Source organism: Notolepis coatsorum, assembly GCF_963971535.1.
Source record: "Notolepis coatsorum genome assembly, chromosome: 17".
Lineage (NCBI taxonomy): Eukaryota > Metazoa > Chordata > Actinopteri > Aulopiformes > Paralepididae > Notolepis > Notolepis coatsorum.
Genome location: NC_140181.1, coordinates 88466253 through 88487041, shown reverse-complemented (window position 1 = coordinate 88487041; position 20789 = coordinate 88466253). Strand labels below are relative to the sequence as shown.

The 20789-nt window shown below is 42.7% G+C and overlaps 2 protein-coding genes across 5 annotated transcripts in view; one reads left to right on the top strand and one right to left on the bottom strand.

Moving 5' to 3' along the window:
- The window catches only part of plcg1 (phospholipase C, gamma 1), a 95158-nt gene extending 85028 nt beyond the window's left edge, over positions 1–10130 (top strand). For 2 of the 4 annotated variants that reach the window (XM_084333892.1, XM_084333891.1), the window contains exons 30-33: positions 690–851; positions 3194–3282; positions 4889–5169; positions 7082–10130. In XM_084333892.1, coding sequence (XP_084190018.1) covers positions 690–851; positions 3194–3282; positions 4889–5169; positions 7082–7124 — 575 coding nt within the window. In that variant the 3' untranslated portion in view covers positions 7125–10130. Of the gene's footprint in view, positions 1–689; positions 852–3193; positions 3283–4834; positions 5170–7081 lie in introns of all 4 variants that reach the window. The other 2 variants (XM_084333890.1, XM_084333889.1) reach the window with 1 other exon arrangement.
- Positions 10131–12052: 1922 nt separating this feature from the next.
- Positions 12053–20789, bottom strand: part of zhx3b (zinc fingers and homeoboxes 3b) — a 31388-nt gene continuing 22651 nt past the window's right edge. Inside the window, exons 6-7 of the mRNA XM_084333539.1 lie at positions 18448–19456; positions 12053–12440 (exon numbers count right to left, since the gene is read on the bottom strand). Of these exons, the coding sequence (XP_084189665.1) occupies positions 12430–12440; positions 18448–19456 (1020 nt within the window). The 3' untranslated portion in view covers positions 12053–12429. The remainder of the gene's footprint in view (positions 12441–18447; positions 19457–20789) is intronic.

Sequence of the window (20789 nt, the reverse complement as noted above, 5' to 3'; positions counted from 1 at the left end):
AAATGGGCCTACGAGGGCTGATTTGTCGCATGTCCTCCCCCACATCTTCTCCCGTTCTCCCTCTCCTCTGTCGGTTTTGTATGACCAATAAAAGCTGTAAAAATGCTCAAATAAATCAAAAAAAAATTAAAGAAATGGGCCTACGAGTAGGCTATAATTTGATTACATCTTTAATAAAAATGTTATCTTACGTAAACAAGGCAATTTAATTTGAGAGATGTAAATACCTGCCTTGTTTTATTCAATGTGTTAGTATTACCAGTACATTCTACTCAGATAGGCTATACTTTGATCATCAAAAAAATCGTTTTCCAAAAATGTATCTTGGAAAAAGTGTGGGTTGTCTTATAATCAGGGTGGTCTTATAATAATAAACTTTATTTGTATAGAAACTTTCATACAGAAACTGCAACTCAAAGTGCTTCACAACAGAAAAAAAGACAGGCATAAAATAAGCACATAAAGTGCAGACATATAAAATCAGTTTTAACATCCCAACAGGCCACCTTGTTTATAGTTTGATTCAGTTTTAAATAGACAATAATAAAAAGAGTAAGATAAAATGAGTAAAATAGTGCAGTGCAATAAAATGGTAGAATAGTGTATGTTGCACAAGTACAGTTGCGTGATGGATGCTTTCTGTTTTGAATCTAGATATGTCTTCATCTCTCTGTCGTTTTGCTCTCTAGCTGACAACGGCCTGAATCCCACGTGGCCACGGAAGCCGTTTCACTTCACCGTGTGCAACTCCGCCTTTGCCTTCCTGCGCTTCGTGGTGTACGAGATCGACATGTTCAGTGACCAAAACTTCCTGGCTCAGGCCACCTTCCCCATCAACGGCCTCAAGACAGGTACACACACTGCTATAACACTATTTTTTTTTTCTATTTTTTTTAAATCTTTTTCTCCCTCCTCTTTCCGATTTTTCTCCCATCCCACTGTTAGTCGTTATGCCAATTCCCAACTCCCTTCCTGGTTGTTGCGCACCCCCCCTACTGTTGGTCCGAGAGGCCGGAGACTATCACATGCTATCCTCCGACACATGCGCAGCCAGCCGGCAGCCAACCTGGCAGCTCAGATTCTCACTGGGAGAGTGTAACGTGTGGAAGGTCACACGCAGGCGCCCCGACCGAACTGTAGGAGTATTTTTCTGTTTACAACGCCCAGGACCCACCCATCAGCTTTCCCACCCTCTAATACTGCCAATTGTATTAGTACGGACGACCAGCCAAACTGAAAACAATGTGGAGAGCTGGATTCGAACACGCGAACCCAGCATCTCCAGCATTGGTGGTGAGTGCCTTGCCCACTGCACCACCTAGCTGCCCTGCTATAACACTCTTGATTGGCTAGGAATGGGTTTTGACCATTCAGATGCAAGTATATTATATAAACAAACCAGGATTGCTAAATAACCCTGAAGCCCACTCAAATGTGTTTTGGGGTCTGCACTAGGGATGGACAAAACTCACAATTACTATTTGATAGTTACGTAGTGAACGTAACATAATCAAACAAGTGAGCAAGGTGGCTGCTGTCATTACTAACAGCTACCTATGTGTGAGTCGCAGCAGGCTAACATTATTTCCAGGAACAAAAGCATTTATTCCAAAAGTTAGTGTTGATGCTTGAAATGTCTGAGCTTCCACATTAACGTGTATGGTTTTGTTTTTACTTGATAGCGAACGTGTCTAATCTAAACTGTCAAGAAGCATTTCAGTCATGAGTAAAGTAAAGCACATTCTGGATAGAAAATCACTCTACATTCTCTACTGTTCACTAGTTTTACCATATTTAAATTACTGTGCTTAAGTCTGGGGAAACACTTATAATTCTACACTACAACCACTTTTTATACTCTAAAAAAGGGCCATAAGGATAGTTCACATTGCAGGTTATCATGATCACACAAACATATTATTTTTAAAGTCAAAAACATTAATGTTAAATGATCTTGTGGAATTTAAAACGGCACAATTAATGTATAAAGCAAAAGGTCATGTACTTCCAGGAAACATTCAAGAACTGTTCTTTGATAGGGAGGGGTTTATATTCTGAGGGGAGAACTCAATTTAAAAGTTCTTAATGTACGCACTACCATGAGAAGACACTGCATCTCAATATGTGGAGTGAAACTGTGGAACAGTCTGAATGTGGTGCTAAAGCAATGTCCAAATATGAGACGATTCAAACTGATTTATAAGGAAATTATGTTCTCGAGGTACAGGGATGAGGAAGGGACTTGATATTCACGGGTGTTTAAATTTTTATTTGATTTCTTTCATGTTTTACATATAGAGTTTTTTTTTTTATTTTTTTTTGCATAATATATATTTGTTTTGAAATGTTTTAAATTAGTACACTCATTTGAGTAGTGGAAAAGGGGTAGGATTAAATACGTGTATACTTCTTCCTACTCCTTTTTGAACATGTAAATTGAGTTATGTTTTGCTTTTGTTTAGTTATTAATTTTGTTTGTATTCATGTTCGAAATAAAGATTTCAAAACAAAAAAATCAAATCAAACGTGAGATAATCCAACAAGCCAGCTAGCTGGCTGCTATCATTGCTAACCGGGCGATAACGCTAGCGTATTCTCGGGAACTAAAGCATTCATTCTGAACGTTACATCACTGATGCTTGAAATGTGTGATTTTAGTGAAACAACATGGCAAACATACAAAACGTTATGTACCATCTCCAGTCTCTTTCTTCATCTTTTTTTTCTGTTCTCCCAGCTGTTCAGAATCAGAATCAGAATGGTCTTTATTGCCAAGTAGTTTGCACTTACAAGGAATTTGATTTGGTAGTTTTTGGTGCGACATTAACGGACAATTATGGTAGAATAAAATAAAGGGTAGAATCAAATTAAATGGAATATAAACTAAGGCTGTACCTGGCTAGCTAGCGAGCTGTACCCAGCATGCCGTTCGGCAGTGTAACAGTTAATAAGGTCCCCTCTCAATTCACTACACATTGTAACTGCCGGTAAAAACAAGGGTAATTATATTTTTTGAGACGAAATTATATTCACATAAACAAATCGATTTCCTATCATTTTACAACAATTGGAAAATCGATGCCCATCCCTCGTCTGCACCAGCTATTGGAGGTGTTTAACTATTAGCACTATGATGTCATCCTTTCTGCCCTACAGTGACTGTTTCCTAAGCTTTTTCTCTGTGTGGTATCAGGTTACAGGTCAGTCCCATTAAAGAACAGCTACAACGAGGACCTGGAACTGGCCTCTCTGCTAATACACATGGACGTTATTAGGGGCAGGGTGAGTTTCTACTCTTCTCTGTCCATTGACCTTTACACACGTGTGTCTCTAATGTGTTTTATTGTCCCATTACATTTGTTTAGGAGCATTGCTTTTTTCTTAAGTGGGGTCCTTATATGTCTGTGTTTGAGTTGTCGTAGAGGCTGCCATGGTTAAAAAGGAATAGATTAGATGAGATGAGATTCAAATGTATTGTCATTATACAGCACAGTACAGTACAACGAAAAGAGGTTTGGCATCCAACCAGAGTGCACATATAACAGTAAAGTGCAATAGTAATCTACAATGTACAGGTGATTGAACTGGGTATAAAATATATAAATTGGTACTACTGGGTGTAGTGTTACAGATGTATACAGAGTAACGGGTATAAAGACAGTATGGTAGGAAGTCATACTGGCCAGCAGCGTAACTACTAAGGGATATGTACAGATATGTCAAAGGATTATGTGCAGGTATGTATAGATATACTGTGTGTGTATATATATATATATATATATACGGTAAAATATATATATATATATATACGGTAAAATATATATATAGCTATATATATATAAGGCTGTCAAGCGATTAAAATATTTAATCTGATTAATCGCATGATTGTCTATAGTTAACTCGCGATTAATCGCATATTTTTGATCTGTTCTAAATCTACCTTAAATGGATCTTTTTCAAGTTTTAATACTCTTATCAACATGAGGGTCAACAAATGCTTGCTTTATGCAGCCATTTAACACAAAAGGATGACCCTCGTGCATTGCAAATTTGCATCAAATTCAAAACAGAGTGATGCACAAAATAACTTAAAAGAAAATAATAATTTAAAACAATGAATAAAGTGTGCATGAAATAATAGGGGAAAGAAAATGTTAGGAACTTGTTATATTCACCCACACAAGGGCTGAGGACTCACACCCCCCGCCCCCTCTCTCACACACACTCTCCCAGCTCTTTCTCTCTTGCCCCTTCCTCATCTCTCTCTCTCTCTCTCTCTCTCACGCTCACATTTTGAGTCAGAAACAAACATAGTATCAATAATACACCCGAGTGAAGTCTAGTAAAACAAATGTTTAATTTTTATTTTTTTTTACTTTAATCTTGCGTTAAAAAAAATAGTGCCGTTAAAATAAGTGTGCGTTAACTTTGACAGCCTTAATATATATATATAAGGTATATACAGCATTATTGTACATGCTATCATACAGAGTTATATGGGTTATATGCAGGTGTATAAGTAGGTATATAGGAGGATTATATGCAGATATATTCAGGAATAAAAGCACCCTTAAAGTAAAATGATAGTTAATGATATAGAGGTGTTAACTAAGGACTTGTTTTTTAATGCAACTCCCATTATTTTAAGTGTCTGAATCCTACATTAACCTTGGTTTAAGTAGCACTAGGCTCTGGAAATTGCTTCTAAGCGGAGTTGACTTGTGTGTAAAATACGGTACATTGACTTGTCTTTCTTCTGTCATTTTTTTTTATTCGATCCCCTCTCTCTCTCCTTTGATCTGCGCCTCCTTCACACTTTCTCGCTGGTCTTCAGTCGCCCTCCATCTCCTTATCTCTCTCCTCCTCTTCCTCCCGCCTCCACCACCAGGAGGAGAACGGCGAGGTCCTGAGCCCCTTTCTGGCGGCCGGGGGCTCGTCCCTGGTGGCGGCGGCGGCGTCCCAGGCGGGGCGCGAGCGCCAGGGGGAGTCGGGCTCCACGTCCTCCGCCTCCTCCAACATGTCCCCGCTGCCACAGTCCCCCCCGGCGCAGGCCACAGCCTTCAGGGGCAGGGAGGGCTCCTTCGAGAGTCCCCGCTACCAGTCCCCAGTGGATGACTTCAGGGTCTCCCAGGAGGCCTTGCTGGACCAAATGGATCCACAGAACAGGAGGTACGTTTAGGGTTCCATAGACCACCGCAGCACTTGCAGTATTCTGCAATCATGGGAGAGAGAGAGCGGGGGGCGAAAATGAATGAATGTGGATGAGAGCCTTGACACTAACACTTTCAGTGCCTTTGCTTAACGTTGATTATTACATGGCGTTTTAACATTCGCCGAAATGCTTGATTGTGATTGGTCAATAGCGCTTGGCAGAGGTCCGTTATTACTCGATAACGGACCTCTGCCGAGCAATCATGACCGCTGTTCGAAGCTGAAGCAATCAAGCCCACTGACACACACTGCATCAGTGCAATCAGACACACCTGCCGGCTGCCGGCGAAGTTGCCGGCGATGACAGCGCGGAGCGACAGAACAGAACTGCGTCTGCATTTGATCTCGTCTTGTCGATGGTGTAAAATGAATTAGGTATATTGTTAGTAAGTTAGCCGAGGCGCCTCGGTATTCTAAACTCTGTCGGTCAATTATTTTGCGACAATGACCTCGTAGCTATACATTATCCCTTACTTAATGTCCTTGGATGCCAGCATCCACTTCAATGATGGCATTAAAAACGCATAATCTATGTTTTAAATTATGGCTATATGTCTAATCTGCCCGTCGCTTATCAATGACTTGTTTGCAGTCAACATTGTCGAAACGGATTGTTTTTTTAATCTGTTCATTTCCGTTTTATAGCATTTCGAAAATTTCAGGAAAATAGAAAGATTCCCTCATAAACGGCATTTACTGGAATATTCTCGAATACACTAGACACGTTGTCATTTGTCGGCCTATTTATGAATCGTTTTCAAATAAACGCTAGATTATCGATGGTATATGTGTACTTATGCACGCTATAGAAGCGAGCTGAGAAATCGATTCTCTTATTTCCTCAACAGCACACACACACGCATACAGACACACGGCACATGCTGATATCTCAGTGAATACAGGTCTGATTATCCTAATACTGGTAACATAGACTCCTTACCTTAGATCAGATGTTCTCCAAAAAGATTATTCCAATTCCTGATCGCCATTCCAAATATCGATCGGGTTTATTGATTGATTATTGGCTGCTGTAAATATATATTCCAGGCTACTTTACATCTCACGATCACTTCCCTCTTCATCAGACAGCTCGCCAGCATAGTGGAGCCAGTAGGCTCCCCCCCCCACACATCCACCACACATCCACCAGTGTAATCGAATGGGCTGCAGTTACACAGGGATAGACGATAGGGGGCGGTATTTTCCCATCTGCGCTCCTAGAGGGGCTGCTGTACCAACGGGAGACTCGGTTGATGAAATATGAATTCAGATCTCTAATAAAAAAAAAAAAATGACAATTAGCGTCGTCTGCATTCAAGGGGCGGGGCGAAATAACGTCATAACACGTCGCCGGCATCCAAGGTATTAAGTGGTTGTAGCTATGGGTGTGGGAGACATGATCCAATATACTTCTATACGCCTGAGTCTCCTGAACACGGAGGGACCTATCCCAAATCGATCGGCACTTTCTCGGCCGAGCTATAGTCACTTTTCTGCACATACTCCCGAACTACGCATGCGCAGATTGATTAACCTAGACTCCGTGGGCAATCTGCGATTGCGGAGTTCGGGAGTAGGTGCGGAAAAGTGACTAGCTCGGCCGAGAAAGTGCCGATCGACTTGGGATTGGTCCCTCCGTGTTCAGGAGACTCGGGCGTATAGAAGTATATTGGATCATGTCTCCAGCACCCCCACAGCCGTAGCTACAACCACTTAATGTCAAGGCTCTCATCCACATTCATTAATTTTCTCCTCCATGAGCTCAATGTAATGTGGAAGTGCAGTGGTCTATTGTTCATCGTAACGTCAGTTAACTGTGTTTTGGCGATGGAAGGTTCTAGAGGTTTCTCTCTTTGTGTCTCTTCTCCAGGATGATGCGGAGGACCAGAGTAGGCGGAGAGAACCGCGTGTAGGTTCGGACCAATCGGGGCGCGTTCTGTGGCGCCCACCATCGCCCAACCCCCCCCCCCCCTTCCCTTACACACACACACACACCCTCCCCTTCCCTTCCCAGTCGCATCTCCCTGTACCGATGATGTCACTGACTGCTGTGAACACTGTTTCCATGGAAACGCCCACCACCGCTTTGGCCTACATTTCAGGCAGCTCTCCTCCCTCGGTCTCCCCTCCACCAGCCTGAAGAGAAGAAGTGAGGAGGAGGAGGAGGAGGAGGATGAGGAGGAGGAGGGGGGCGCCGCAGAGGGGAAGCTGTCGGTTGCGGACAGGAAGGAGAAAATGGACAAAAACAACAGAAGAAACGGCAGAAGAAAAACAAGGCTGAGAAGTTCCATCCCAGAATTGATGGTCTACTGGTTTGTGGGGAGAACTTCCAGCCCAGAGCTGGTGGTCTACCGGTCTGTGGGGAGAGAGTCTTTTTTATTATAATTTTTTTTAAACCCAATCTTCTGTTGTGTTTTATTTTTTGGGGGACGAAGCGCAACAGTTCAAGTTGGTTTTAGGATGAGAGGAGAGAGCTGTAAAAGGTATCAGTTTGAAACTGTTTCCAGGTTAAGGTGTTAAGTATCTTTTTCTTCTCCCTCTCTCTCTCTCTCTCTCTCTGGCGTATGAGTATATATATTTATTCCTGCTGTGCTGTCAGCCAGAGAACAGCAGCGGCCGACCTGCTCTCAAAGAGCTCCTGTCTCCATGTTTTTAATTATTATTATTTAAACTTTTAAAACATTCATAATGTGACTTTTTTTTTTTCTTTTTTTTTTTGTATACGTGTTAAAACATGAGGGCTCTCTGGCTATTTTTAATGTGTCTCTCTCCTCTGCGTCTTCGCGGAGGAGCTCGGGCCTCCAGTCCAACGAGTGAGCACACACACACACACACACACACACTTATAACCGATTTAGTTCCAGAAGCAACAGGAAGAAGTCGCTGTCTTGTTTGTGTTGGAAGCAGTCGGAGAGAGAGAGCAGGCATCACATGATATGAATGCAAGCGCGCGCGCGCACACACACACAGCCAGCCAAGCTTATGATTTTTTTATTTTTTTTGCCCACTTACATTCCAAAAAACTGCACGTCATTCTGCTTCCTGTCGGTTCTCTTGTCAACACATTCAAAACCCTCTCACTCACTAGCAGTCGTACCCAGACCCCACGCTGTACGTAAAGCAGCAGGACAAGGGTCCACTGTCTGGTAGTGGTCCATTCGCAGGTTTCCGGTCAAATGTTTGCGACGGTGGGCTCTGGAAATGCCTTTTTGTTTACGTTGGTGGGAAAAGGAAAAAATAAGTCTTAAAATGCAACCATGGCTCCCTTACTCAGTGTTTTGATTGGTTGGAAATAACTATCCCCATAACGGCCAAAGCCATATGATGATAATAATAAATGATGATGATGGCCAACCTTATCTTATTATTGTTTAATTCAATGGCTGTTTGAAAGATCTGCGATTTTCTTTTCTAACCGATTCTGTAGTTAAAATTGGCTTCATGGTTCATTCCCCAAAGGCCTCTTAACGATCGTCGACTTCTCTGTGTTCCGTTTTTCATCCGTTGACCTTCTTTCCCTTGCCTTTCGGTTGGGGCCCTCACAAGTTTCCATGAAGATAATCACACCGTGAGGAGAGGAACAGATAACGAAACAACATCCAGTATCGCAGAGAAATGACGACCGAACGGGGGGATGCTTTGCGTTCCCAGCGTGTAAAAGGCATAAAGACGGCGTGCCGCGCTATATAGAGTAGTTTGCGTGTGTGTTTTGTGTCAACACTTCAGGGGCCTTTGTGTTCATTCCGCTGTGGGTTCTTTCTGGAGAGTTATGTAGCAAGTCGTAAAGTTACTCTCCAGGGAGCCACAAAGATTGAAATCACCATGTTGTAGTGTATAAAGTTAAATAACTCAACTGACAAATGTCTAGCTTTGGCCCTGATGGCTTACTTCTTAATGACCCCAGCGTCGATCGTTCCCTGCGATCCCCTTTCTGACCGTTCCTTAGAAAATGTTTTTATCGAACTTGGAAATCGAGATTTCTCCTGATTTTAGAATTTTTAAAGAGTTGGATGTTTCCTATTCTGGCTCCCTGTGCTTCTGGTATGAGTGAGAGGCTGTAGACTGAATCTAGTCCTGTGCTTCTGAGAGGATGTCTGCTGAATCAAGTCCTGTGCCTAAGGCGTTGTAGCCATGTTTCTATGCCTGGTGGGTTGGCAGGAGGTGCCAGAGGGAAGGTAGCACAGTCAACTGTCGTCTTTCCAGACTCTTATTTGAAAGTGTTTTTTTTCCCCTCTTTCTCGATAGAACCGGCTTTGTTATTGACCATATGATGTCAAATAATCAGTATTCCGAATGCGCTGCCACAGAGGGACCCTCCTAAGCCATATGGATTGATCTAGTTAAAAGTAGAAAGGGTTTGAATACTTCAGGTCTCACGTCTGTCTCTCAGAAAGATCTTTTAACACCTTGTCGTATTTGCGCCGCTCCGATTATTCTCCCGAAGCTCCTCCTTCCTGTATCTCGCCAACACACTTTGTTTCTCGTCATGGTTTATGAACGGGTCTGTTCTTCTTTTCATGGTTATGAACGGTCTGTGTCGTGGAGGGTTTCTCCTTATGCTGCGTAGTTCCTGCTCCGTCTTGCTCACGTCTCCGTGCCTCCCATCTGTCGGTGTACACACACACACCGTCTCTTATAGCCACATCATTCAGTCTCTTATAGCCACGTCATTCACACACCGTCTCTCTTACAGCCACATCATTCACACACCCCGTCGGGGCTCAAGTTCAATTGTTGTTTATACTTTTTTTTTAATTTTTTTTTTATCATGTCTCACTTTTGTTATTGATGGTCTCATTTGCAAACGTCTTTCTGTAACGTGCCTAAGCTATGGAGAAGAAAAAGTATTCATTTTAATTTTGCCTTTCATATGAAACATATTCAAGCCTGAAAAATTAAATAAAGTACTTATTAAACTACTTTTGTCTCGTTTTGTTTGTGCAATTAAATCGTTTTGTCAATGTCTTTTTACTATTACCATGCCCGCTCCCCCTCCTGTTATGATGCCTGGATTTCTCCAAGGGGATCAATATAGGAATCTTATAAATTCCAGGTAGCAACTGTATATTGTGGCCAGAAACTGACTTAAGATACACACTGCATCATGAAAAATTACGGCGGACAACCCTGATGATGGTTCCTAACCTTGGCAGCTTTTGATGACTGGAGGCCTTTCATTAAGTTTCACATAACAATGTTTAGTTTGGCTACAGCTGCCCTTAACCCTTTCACTGCCACACAACAAAGGGTTAACCCTTTGAACCGTCTGTAGTGGTAGTGAAAGGGTTAATGCCAACTGGAGGTTATGAAGAATCACGATTCATCATTATAGCACCACAACCTTCACAGATCGACCAATAATATACCATCTGAGGAACTGTACTTATCGACAGCGCTTCATATTGTGGTACACAAGGTAATTACTGTTAATAAATTACCTGATAATTTCTAGTAGTCAAGTAATCCTTATTTTAAACCCTGAGAAAGCACTTGTCCATGTCACTACAAAGTAATTATTCTGTTGATTGCCCTGTAATGTGTACTATTAATGACTTATCCATCCCGCTAGTTAAGGAGCGACAGTGGCTCAGGAGGTAGACCAGTCGTCTGGTAATCCGGAGGTTCCTGGTGCGATCCCCGCTCCTGAGGCAGCGTGTCGAAGTGTCCTTGAGCAAGACACTTAACCCCTAATTGCTCCCGATGTGCACGTTGGCTCTTTGCATGGTTGCCTCTGCCATCTGTGTGGGTGAATGTGAGGAGCAAATTGTAAAGTGCTTTGGATAAAAGGTTATAAATGCACCATTTAAGAGCAATGCCAAACCCTAAAATACAAACAAGGAACCGGTTTGTTACATTTTGTTTATTCTGCAAATAACATCTGTAAAAATTATACAACAGGCCTAGGTATGGAACTCTGGTAAAAGTTGTCATACTTCCTATACAGTCAAAATTGATTACATTATATAAGAAAGTTCCATGAAAACAGAAATATCCGTGTGTCGGTGACATACAGAAGCACTCGATGCTAAAACGGAAATGTTTTTTTTTTATTTCAGTCCCATTCTGACCTTAATGTGTCTTTTTAAAAACACAGACACTAAGCGACAGGGTGCTTGCCCTCTTTGGATGACAGAATTCCAGACTTTTGTTCCATATCTAACATACATAATCATGCCCTCTTTTTAAACGAACGGTTATGTACAAAAACAAACAAAAAATGCTAAAAACATAAGGAGTGTGTGTGGAGCGTTCCAGTGAGAATGATCAAGACGAGCATCAGTGCTTGTGCTGATGAAGAAGTGTATCGATGGACCCATCTCCAAGCCCCCTCCAATCACGACGGAGAAGAGGGGGGGCGTGGTTTGGAGATGGGTCGGTAGCCTTGCCAGCACATTAATGGTGTAAGCTGTGAGCGACGACATGGGAAAGTGGATGAGTGCATTATATGGCGGAGCTCGGAAACAAAAGTAACAAGACGACCCGGCGGGGGGGAGGGGCTCGTTTATTTGACTTATTTTTTTTAAGGCTTGGGCAAGCACCCCGTGTAGAAAAGAGCTGTGCAGTTTTTCTTCGTACCCCTTTAAACCAAAACGCCCTCTACGAGCGGTCTCTCTTTACACACACCGCTGACCCCCCCCCCCCCCCCCCCCGAATGAGACTAGGCTTGGTCGATATCTGTCCAGTCAGGATTCTAACAACCCCCCCAACACCCACCCCTCCCTCCCTCCCTCTCAACATCTGCTGAGGTCTGAATCCCTTTTTTCCCCCTCCAAATCAACCCTCCTCTCCTCTCTTCCTCCGCCACAGCAGGCAAGCGGAACAAACGCGGCAGAAAAACGCCAGCCAATCCTCCCCCTCTGCAGCCCCTCCCTCCCCTCCCTCCTACCAGGCCTCTGCTTTAGTCTCTACTGGAACTTCCTTTGGACGAGGAAAATGGCGGATGGGGAGGATGTTGGAGAGGGTGTGTGTGTGTGTGTGTGTATATGTGGGGTTGGAGGGGTAGACAGTGGCGTTAGTGTCCATCTCACATAGTGGTAAGTGTGGGTGGGTGGGGGACAGGGGGGAGGACGGGTGGAGGCGATGGTGGGGGGGGGGGGGGGTTCAAGGTCCGTTTCCAGTGATCCTGTTACAGTCACATCTGCCGTCTTCCGCTCCGACTCCCTGTACAGAGACCACCTGCATTGTGAATTCCGTCCTCCGCATGAAAGTCTTCCCTGTTCAATCTGTTCCTGTGGAAGAAAAAAATCATTACAATCTTGAACCAGAGCAACAAAAGTAATTTGCATAGCCTGAAAATGACATGCGTTGTGTGCAACGGTCTGATTCTGTTATGGATTCACCACGACAGCCACCGCATCCCCCCGCCGTAGATCCGGTGTGTGAACGCAATGACTCCAATAGCTTTCATTCCAACCTTTTAGAATTTGCAATGCACATTCAGGACCACTAGCGGAAGAACCCCATTGATTTTGGTGATCCCATGACATTTCCTCTAGCGCCACCAGCAGGCCAAATGATGGCGACTGCATCTCCTGATCCATCCGACGTGCAGAAATTATATCCAGCGATGCTCGCTACACCTCAGCTTCTAGGCCGTTCACGCGATGCTCGCTACACCTCAGCTTCTAGGCCGTTCACGCGATGCTCGCTACACCTCAGCTTCTAGGCCGTTCACGTGATGCTCGCTACTACACCTCAGGGTGATCAAAAGGAGAACCTAGAAAATGAGTTAAAAATACTAGAAAGGAAACATAAACTGAACAGAGATGAGGAAGATTTAAAAGCTCTACTAACCTGCAAACAAAAACTAGATGACCTGTTGACATACAAAGCGGAAGGAGCCCTTAGATTTGCTGGTAGGAATTACTATGAGATGGGAAATAGGGCAAGCAAGCTACTGTCATTCCAGCTCCACAAAATACAGTCAAGTCGGATAGTTCCAAAGATTAAACACCCCAGCACACACATGGAAGTAATGCAAACGCAAGAAATTGCTAATGCATTTGCAGATTACTATACCGACCTCTACAAAGCACAGCAATTGGAAAACAAGAAAGAAAAAATCAACAACTTCTTAGATAACCTTAAACTTTCTAAACTATCCCCAGATGAGGCGGATGAGCTAACCTCCCCTATTACGGAGAAGGAGATAGGGGAAACTATTCAGATGCTTAAGAACAATAAATCACCAGGTACAGATGGGTTTTCAAATGAATTTTATAAACATTTCACTGAACAATTAACACCAGTATTAAGTGTAGTTTATAACTATGCCCTATCTGAGAGAGATCCACCAGGAAGCTGGTCAGAAGCTATTGTCTCGGTAATACATAAAGAAGGTAAAGACCCCACAAGATGTAGTTCCTATAGGTCCATAAGTCTCCTTTGCAACGATTTCAAGATATTGACATCTATACTTAAAAAAAGAATACAGAAACATATAATAAAACTGATACACCCAGACCAGACTGGCTTTATCACTGGTCGACAGGGTGCTAACAACATCAGAAGAACTTTAAATCTGCAAACAGTGGCTGGATCTCGAAAAGAACCATCAATGCTTCTCGGCTTAGATGCCGAGAAGGCATTTGATAGAGTTGATTGGCTGTACCTTGAACTAACATTGAAAGGTATGGGATTCAATAACACATTTATAGATTGGATAAAATGTTTATATAAAAATCCTAAGTCTAGAGTAAGGGTGAATGGTCACTGCTCTCACTTCTTTGAGATACAGAGAGGGACACGCCAAGGAGACGTTTTGTCTCCGTTACTATTCGCGATTGGCATAGAGCCACTAGCGGAGATGATTAGATCAAACCCTCAGATACAGGGAATAGATGACCAAAAAGGCATTACACACAAGATCTCGCTATTTGCTGATGACATTTTACTTTATATCAAAAACCCTTTAGAATCAATTCCAAACATAATGATGGATTTAAGAAATTACGGCGAACTGTCGGGTTATAAGATAAATGAGACCAAATCAGAAGCCATGATGATAGTGGGAACATGGCCAACACATCTGAATAGTATAGCACCCTTCCATTGGGCTAGAGATGGATTCAGGTATTTAGGAATCATTTTGACTCCCAGCAGCAATCAGTTATATCAAGCAAACTACGAAAAGTTGATTGTACAAATCAAATCAGACATGGCCAGATGGGACATTTTACCTCTCTCCCTAGTGGGAAGAATAGAATCAATTCAAATGAATGTGCTACCTAGACTTATTTTTCTTTTCCAGTCTCTACCTATACCAATACCTGCCACTACCTTTAAAAGGTTAGATAAACTCCTATCCAAATTTATCTGGCAGAGGAAAAAACCTAGAGTAAGGCTTAAAACACTATGTTTGCCAAAGAACAAGGGTGGTCTTGGTCTACCAAACCTAAGAAACTACTACTGGGCAGCTCAATTACGCATACTTGTGCATTGGATACAAAAGGACCTAGATTCAGGATGGGTACAGATTGAGCAAAATTCAATTCCAAAGACCCCTCTCAGATCCATAATATTCCTGGGGAAAGCATACTGGAAAAAAATTAAGATTGGTAACAAATGGATTACAAATACATTAAAGGTATGGGAAAGTGTAAGGAAAAAGGGGGGAGGTCCACGATCAATATCTAGGGCCATGCCAATAGCAGACAATACAGAATTCCGGCCAGCTATGGAGGATGGGGGTTTTAAAAAATGGGCGGATTTGGGCCTGGTTACTATCAATCAATTAATGGAAGGAGACTGTTTTAAATCGTTTGCACAGCTACAGTAATGTTTTGATCTACCTTCGAAAGATATGTTTAGATACTTTCAAATAAGACACTATGTAATGACTCACAGTGAGTGGGAAGCAATTAAGAGACCACCAACAAATGTGGAGCGGTACTTTATTAACACAATAGAAAAAAACTTGATGGAAAGAAAGCAGATATCCAATATTTACAACATGTTACAACTAGACGATCCAGGAGACACCACCTATATTAAAGAAAAATGGGAGTTGGAAGCTAATGTGATCATAGAAAATGAAGAATGGGAGGACAGCCATTCAAGCAATCATAAAATCACAAATAGCCCAATGTGGAAGGAGTTTGACTGGAAGGTCAAGGTCAGGTACTTTAGGACTCCTCAAGTTCTCTCCGGATTTGCTGGTGGGTCCTCACCACTATGTTGGAGAGGATGTGGAATGATCGGAGATCATACACATATTTTCTGGGACTGTCCAAGGGTGCAGACATTTTGGGTGAATATCAAAAATGAGATTAAAACCATTCTAGATCTTGACTTACCTCTGAATCCATCGTACTATATCCTGGGATGTATACCGAAAGGCACATACTATGGAGATACGTTATACATCTTGAGAGTGATACTGTTAATAGCAAGGAAAATGATAACTATGGCATGGCTACAAAATCAACCACCGACAATCAAACAATGGACCAAGAGACTGAGACAGATGTATACAATGGAAGAAATGACTGCACAATTGCAACTGAAAAAAGATATGTTTATGCAGAGATGGTCACTTGTAACCTTGTACCTGGAGATACACTAGTATGAGTCTGACCCTCCTTTTTTTCCTTTTGCTAAATTTATTTTTCTATTTATTTTTTCGTTTCTTATCCTACAAAAAAAAATATATTGTAAAAATCCCTCCCCACTGGGTTGTTTAACACTTTGGTTGCCTTGGGTTAAATTAATGATATACCATAGGTTGCCGGCTCTATTTGTCTATGGAGAAGTACCCCTTCTTTGCATGGCTATAACTTTTTAAATTCTATTGCTACATTGCCATTATTAGGGCCCATTCAAAGTCCTATATGTATTGTTCATTGTGTAGCAACGTTAAACTTTTTCATTCACATATTCATAGTAAAGTATGGTCTAATGTATAAGTATGTTTTCATCTCTTTCTGCAGCTTTCTCCAGAACGTGATCTATAGCCCCAAATGCATTATATTGATGATGCAATACAGTTTTATGGCAATCAGCGCGATATCAAAAATTCCAACTAGACGTACTTCTAGAAGTTACTACACGTCATCTGATGTTGACCGGATGGGCTAGGGGGCGTTTATAATTCCGTGGGCAGCGTTATACCAATCATCTAATGTGGGTCAAATGTTGATAATAGCAGTTAGTATCGAAGACGGTAACGTTACACGCTGAAACTCACCCCAGTCTCCGCGCGTCGTTGGGCGATCATCGTAGAGTAGAGATCTTATCATTATGGGATGTAAATTTACCCGGTCCATCTCCAGCTTGTATAATGGTATATACGTCCAAATCATGTTGTTTATCGAGTTATTGGCAATCGATCACTGTGTAGCGTGACGAGCCAGAGTCCCGGGACCTATAGCGAGTACCCGGAAGTACTACGGACGTCTAGCACAACCTCTATGGCACATCCTGTTAAGCGATTGCGCCGATCGGCCACCAGATGGCGCTCCTGAACCGCCAGAGAGCTCAGTGGGTCCTGCTGGTGGATCTCAGGCCAGCGGAAGGGACATATGAATCCGATCGCAGATTTTTGAAATATTGATATAAGGACGACGTAAAGCGTCCTCCGGCAACTTGAGCATGGCCGGGAATGACGTCTAAAGACGTTTCCCGGCAGTCAAAGTGTTAAGAGGCGTACTCGGATTATACAGCTTATTTTGATTTTGCTGAATACTTTGAAAACAAATTGAATAAGAGGGAAGAGCCTGAGTAACAAATGTCATTGCCTATGTGAATCAAGTATATTATACTGTATGATTAATGCAATGTGATGTTCATTATGACACAAAATAAAAGAAAGTTCAAAAAAAAAAAAAGGAGTCACTGAGGATTCTGGAAGTTTCAGAGATATATTGACACTATAAGTCTAGTTTGAAAAATACAAAATGCTGCCATTTCGGGGGATAAATGAGGAACATGTGGAGAGAATATAATGAAGTAGCTGTACAACGAGCGTTCAGCTTTAGCTGTATCAGGCTTGGGAAGCTGACATTTCTGGGCCAAGCCGCCAATAGTAGAGGATCACTCCAGTTGACTGTGTTGACAGATTTTTGGGTTAAAACTAAAAGATGGTTGGAATGTCGACAAGAGAGAAACCTCAACCCTTCTCTAAGACTGATTGATTGATTCTACAAGATTAACCAGTGTCCATAGCAACCCGTAGCAACTAGTCCAGCAGAACCTTAGGTGGGGTTCGCTTCGGGGTATTGTGTTTTTTGAAAGGTGGTTTTAGGTCATTTTACACATTTCCACCTGCTGACCTTTTCATAATAGGGGCCTATTATGTACATTATACATTGTACATTATTATTATTTGGCGTTACAAGCACAATTCTCATCTTGATGATATTTTAATACCTACAAATATGGTATAATGATATAGGCTTGAAAAAGACATGTTTTGAATACCTGCAAGCTGCAACCCAAATATGTACTCGGTATCAAACAAGATAGAATAGAAATACTTTAATCATCCCTAGGGAAATTTGGCACTACAAATCACTCACAGTAAACATTTAGGTAGACAAAACAATTAGTCACAAATAAGAATACAAAATAAGCCTAAGAATAAAGAATAAAATAATAATAATAAAATACGGTCCAGGATTTACATTTCCTATGTTATGTATATACAATTTTCCTTGCAAATACTGAAATACTTCACACATCATATTTTCAGGGTTTCTGGTTGAAAATATGTTTATGAAAAATCATACAGTAGTTACTAATGGGTTAGAATACTACCTACTATGCTAATAGGTCTCTACTACTATGCACTCAACACTGCAGCACCCAAGTTCAACACTGTTTGATGAACATTGTTACTCAGCTGATAAGAGTTGTACCCTTCCTGCTGACCTGTTGTACAGAACTTGTAAGTCGCTTTGGATAAAAGCGTTGAGCTAAATCACTAAATGTAAATAAGAAGTGTTCAGACAGGCACTTAAAACATGCCCCAATAAACTACTAATCATCATCATCCTGTATGTGTGTAATGCCCCAGTCCTACCTCAGGAATATTGTGTGCGAGGCAATTACACTGCAATGGTTAATCAATTTACAGCCAATTTCCAAACACATTTCTCATTACAGAGTCAAATGAACATCAAATGGGTATGACCCCAAAATAGGTTTTGTAGAAGGACTTGTTTTTATAATGTTTTGTCCTACGTGGTCAATCTTTGTTGATGATTTATTTGGTATAATGTCTAGAAGAGGCAACGTTACCTTTAGTAGGCTTCACAGTCGTTTTGCTCGCCTCCTCGCCCCCTCCTTCTGCCACGCCACACACAGACTGCTCCATCTCCTCCTCCTTCACCTCTGCCCCGTCGGGTTCCAGCGGGGAGGAGGATCCAGATCCTGCCGCTTGCGGTGGCTCCGGTACTGGTGTAACTGGTGCCTCCGGTACTGGTGTAACTGGTGCCTCCGGTACTGGTGTAACTGGTGCCTCCGGTACTGGTGTAACTGGTGCCTCCGGTACTGGTTTAACTGGTGCCTCCGGTACTGGTGTAACTGGTGCCTCCGGTACTGGTTTAACTGGTGGCTCCGGTACTGGTTTAACCAGTGGCTCTGTTACTGGTTTAACCGGTGGCTCTGTTACTGGTTTAACCAGTGGCTCTGTTACTGGTTTAACCGGTGGCTCTGTTACTGGTTTAACCAGTGGCTCTGTTACTGGTTTAACCGGTGGCTCTGTTACTGGTTTAACCGGTGGCTCTGTTACTGGTTTAACCGGTGGCTCTGTTACTGGTTTAACCGGTGGCTCTGTTACTGGTTTAACCGGTGGCTCTGTTACTGGTTTAACCGGTGGCTCCGTTACTGGTTTAACCGGTGGCTCTGTTACTGGTTTAACCGGTGGCTCTGTTACTGGTTTAACCGGTGGCTCTGTTACTGGTTTAACCGGTGGCTCTGTTACCGATTTAACCGGTGGCTCTGTTACTGGTTTAACCAGTGGCTCTGTTACTGGTTTAACCGGTGGCTCGGGTACTGGTTTAACCGGTGGCTCTGTTACCGATTTAACCGGTGGCTCTGTTACTGGTTTAACTGGTGGCTCTGGTACTGGTGGCTCCTGTCCTGGTGTAACTGGTCCTGCTTCGGTCTTCTCGCCGGATGAAAGAGCAGCAGCAGCAGTGGTCTCCTCACTCTGGGGCTGGGTGGTGTTCTGGGTGCTGTTCTTGACGGAGAACCAGCGTTGCACCAGCTCCTCCGTCAGACCGCTGGCCTGGGCCAGCTCAGACACCTGGTAAACACAAGGACAGTCCTCGTTAACCTTTCACCGCCAAATCAGAGGTTAAAGGGCATTTAGCAGTGTGTGGGAAAACTCAAGTCAAGGCTTATGATCACAAATAATCATTTTTACACAGTATATATAATCAAGTCCCAATTGTCCCTGCTGTTTTCCATGTGATTTTCAGATGGCTATTTTTAGGGTGGCTCGATACCACTCTGATACCCCCCCCCTCTTAAACAACTAATCTGTTAATAGTAATGAACTGCATTTATATAGTGCTTTTATCCAAAGTGCTTTACAACTTGTGCCTCACATTCACACACCGATGGTGGAGGCGACCATGCAAGGTGCCGACCTGCTCACCGGGAGCAGTTAGGGGTTAAGTGTCTTGCTCAAAGATACCTCGACACGCTGCCCGGGAGGAGCCGGAATCTAACCGGGACGGCGGGACCCTTCCGATTACCGCTCTACCTCCTGAGCCACAGTCTTAATAATAGTAGCACTTTGCTTACGATAGCCGTCTACAAAACATCATGCTCAAATTGTGAAACAGATACTCTACTCCCCTTAAGGAAGAAATAAATAGCCCAAAACACGACTCTGTCATGTAATACTGCTGCTTCCTTTTATTTAGTTAAACTTTTTCACAAACGGTACAACTTTTACCAGCATTTCTCTTTTAATGGTCAACATCATTAAAACATTCAAATTCAGCATGTTGCTCAACGGTTCAGCTTAGATCTGCCCCCCTCCCCACATCCACTGGCGATCCGGTCGACTTGTCCCCAGTTATTTTGTCTGCAAAATGTCTCAGAACCCATTTGAACTGGAATAAATTATTCAGCTTTATGTTAATGGCCGTGCAACCATCAGCAGAGCGTAGTCACTGCAAACACCAAATCAATGGCATTCATTAGGAACAACTATGACTACTATTCCAGATTCTGGGCAAAAGTGTCCTCATCCATTACAGAACAATGGGCTGCTGGGGGAAGTAAACTGATTTACAGTCATTTAATCCATGAATTATGCATCTGTCCACATGACCACTAAGGCTGAGCCCGAACGTTCGAACGTTCGTTCGTTACGCTGACATTCGGACTTTAATTAATAGGTTCGAACGTTTGGTGAAAAAAAAATAAAGGATGCGCACGGGGTTGAGGTGATGTGAAGCGGCGCGTCAGGCGCTCGGCTCAACCAGTATGGTCTGCCGGGCTGCAGCGGGATACTATTTCTCAACCAGAGCTCTATTTTGATTGACAGGCGATTCTGCCAATTACGTCACACCGCTTGCACCCGCCTCTGCTGTTACCAGCAATCGGCAAGCGTTTATTCGTTTTTA